Raw genomic sequence first — 2309 nt, 5'->3', positions numbered from 1 at the left:
GGCAGCTTCCCCAAAGCGGATGCGGGAGCCGCAGACGCCGCACGGCTCGGGGCGGATCACCTGGAGAGGGGCAATGGAGTCAGGGACCCCCTTCTTGCAAGTACCGGGTACCACTCCTTCATCCCGCCCAAACCAGCCCCCACCGCCTCTAACCATCCCCTGTGCAGGCAGAGCTGGGCGGGGGGGGGCATGGAGCAGCGCTTTTTCCCCCCACCCAGACCCACTCCCCCTGTCCTCCTCCCTTCTTTGTGCTGGGACACGCACCGTTTTGGAGGTGAACTGGTGCTGGAGCAGTGGGGGGCCCCGTGGAGGCGAGGGGAAGGGGGCTGGCACTGGCTGCCCTGCAGAGCCACCCTCCGTGTGGCTCTCCTGCCCCGGGGCACGGCAGCCCGGATCCTTGCTGGTGCCCCACACCATGGTCAGCTCTGCAGAGAGAGGAGGCAGTGGAGGGGGCCCTGAAAAAGCAAACTGACCCAACTCCTGGCTGGGATGCAGGGAGGCTTCCCACTTCCCAGGGAGCCCCTGCAGCATCCCAGCTGCCCTGGGACCAGTGGTGTTTGGCATGTCCAGAGGACCCCAGTACCCCTGTGGGGGGACAAGCATCCCCCAGCAGACCCTCTCCCTCCCCTGAGACAGCAGCACCCTGAGGCTAGTCCCACACCACCCGTGAGCCCCCTCCCCAGCCCTTCCCGTGACCTGCACATGTGGAGACACGGTGTCCCTGGCGAGAGCAGCATCGTGGCACCAAAGCAGCAGGCAGGAGGCTGCCGGCAGGGCCCGGGACCTCGTCAGGAGGGGGCACGGGGGGAAAACTCGCCTGCCGAGATGGGGGGCAGTGAGAATGTGCCTGGCTGCAGCCCCATGGTGCTCCAACGCCTCCCCATGAGCTCTGCTCTGCCTGTTCCCTGTCCCAGCCCTGGGATACTGTCCCCAGTGGGACCAGGGTGATACAGTCTGCAGGGCACAGGCACCCAGAGGGGACAGCTGAGCACCCCCAGATGCCGCAGCACCCACAGGAATGAAGGTTTCAGCATTGCCTTCTGGCAACACCCTGCCCAGGGCATACTCACAGTGTTGTGGGGTGCCACAGAAGACCGGTGCCGCTTCGCCACCACCACGGGGCCAATCTGAGGGGCCAGGGACACACGCTGGGGACAGAGCAGATGGGGTGAAGGGCAGGCAGGGACCCCCCTGCCCGACTCTGCCCCCCACCCCAAGAGCACCCAAGCCAAGTGGTCTCAACCCCACAAAAGGTCCTGGTCTCACCCTGCCCCCGGTGTTACCTGCCCCACACCAGGAACTGTGGGGACCTGTGGGCACCCAGGCCCCCAACCTGAGTCAGAGCCAGCCCTGGGGCTGGGGGAGGTCAGCCCCGTCCTGCAATGCAGAGATGTGAGCGGAACAGGGTGCGGGATGCCTGCACGTGGGGATGAATTATTGAGGAGCCCAGCTGGGCCACGGTGGAAGGTAATGGAGTTTCTATTGATTGCAGGAGGTTTGCTGAGAGACGACGCTCCAAGCCCGCCACCAATAAATTAAACCCCCTGCCAGGCTCCTTGCAGCCTCCCGCACGGGGATGAGGAAGTATCTGGGTGCCCTAACCCTGTGTGGCTGCTGACCTGTGCGGGTGCAGGGGCCCACGGTGCAGGAGAGCAGAGCAGACCTGGGGGATCCTCACCCACGCAGGGGCACAGACCCTACCCCAGCACCAGCCCCCAGGGCTGCCGCATCCCAGCATTTCCCTCATACCTGCCTCTCCTGGGCTTTGCGCTTCAGGGTCCGCACCACCGTCATATCAACATCCTGAAAGGCAGCAGGGAAGCAGGGGGCTGGCAGGGCTGCATGGGGCTACGGGCATCCCCAGCATCCATGCTCTGGCTCTGATGGAAGCCCATCCCCAACCATGGCCATGCAAAGGGGCTGCCCCACTGTGGGAGGGGGGCAAAACCCCCCCCTGGCTGCTGGGGAGAAGCCAAACCCTGGGACTCGCAGCGGGTCACTCCTTACCACGTCATCCTCAGTGCGGTCGTAGCTGATGTCCGAGTGGGACAGGAGGGACTGGCACGACTCGTCCACCGCAGACGACCTGCAGAGCGAGCTGGGGGTCAGCCCGGCCAGGGCAAACCCTGCCTGGCCAGCACCTGGGAGCCCAGAGCTGATACCTCCACAGAGCCTGAGCACCCCCGTGCCCAGCTGCCCCTCCAGCCCAGCAGAGGCGAGGGGGAGAGGGGCACAGCTGAGCCCAGGGCTGCCCGGGGGGCTGAGGCGAGGACCACTCACCTCCTGCCTGGAGCCAGGGCCGCCCCAAG

The 2309-nt window shown here is 66.0% G+C and overlaps 1 protein-coding gene across 1 annotated transcript in view; it reads right to left on the bottom strand.

The window, feature by feature from the left end:
* Positions 1-2309, bottom strand: part of LOC104132411 (rac GTPase-activating protein 1-like) — a gene marked incomplete at its 5' end in the record, with an annotated part of 3796 nt that extends 1487 nt beyond the window's left edge. Inside the window, 7 exons of the mRNA XM_035901116.1 lie at positions 4-60; positions 265-425; positions 697-817; positions 1071-1148; positions 1750-1803; positions 2008-2086; positions 2281-2309. Coding sequence (XP_035757009.1) covers positions 4-60; positions 265-425; positions 697-817; positions 1071-1148; positions 1750-1803; positions 2008-2086; positions 2281-2309 — 579 coding nt within the window. The remainder of the gene's footprint in view (positions 1-3; positions 61-264; positions 426-696; positions 818-1070; positions 1149-1749; positions 1804-2007; positions 2087-2280) is intronic.

Source organism: Egretta garzetta, unplaced genomic scaffold (assembly GCF_000687185.1).
Source record: "Egretta garzetta isolate BGI_Z169 unplaced genomic scaffold, ASM68718v1 scaffold219, whole genome shotgun sequence".
NCBI lineage: Eukaryota > Metazoa > Chordata > Aves > Pelecaniformes > Ardeidae > Egretta > Egretta garzetta.
Note: the sequence above shows the minus strand (reverse complement) of the source record. Positions and strands in the feature narration are given on the sequence as shown.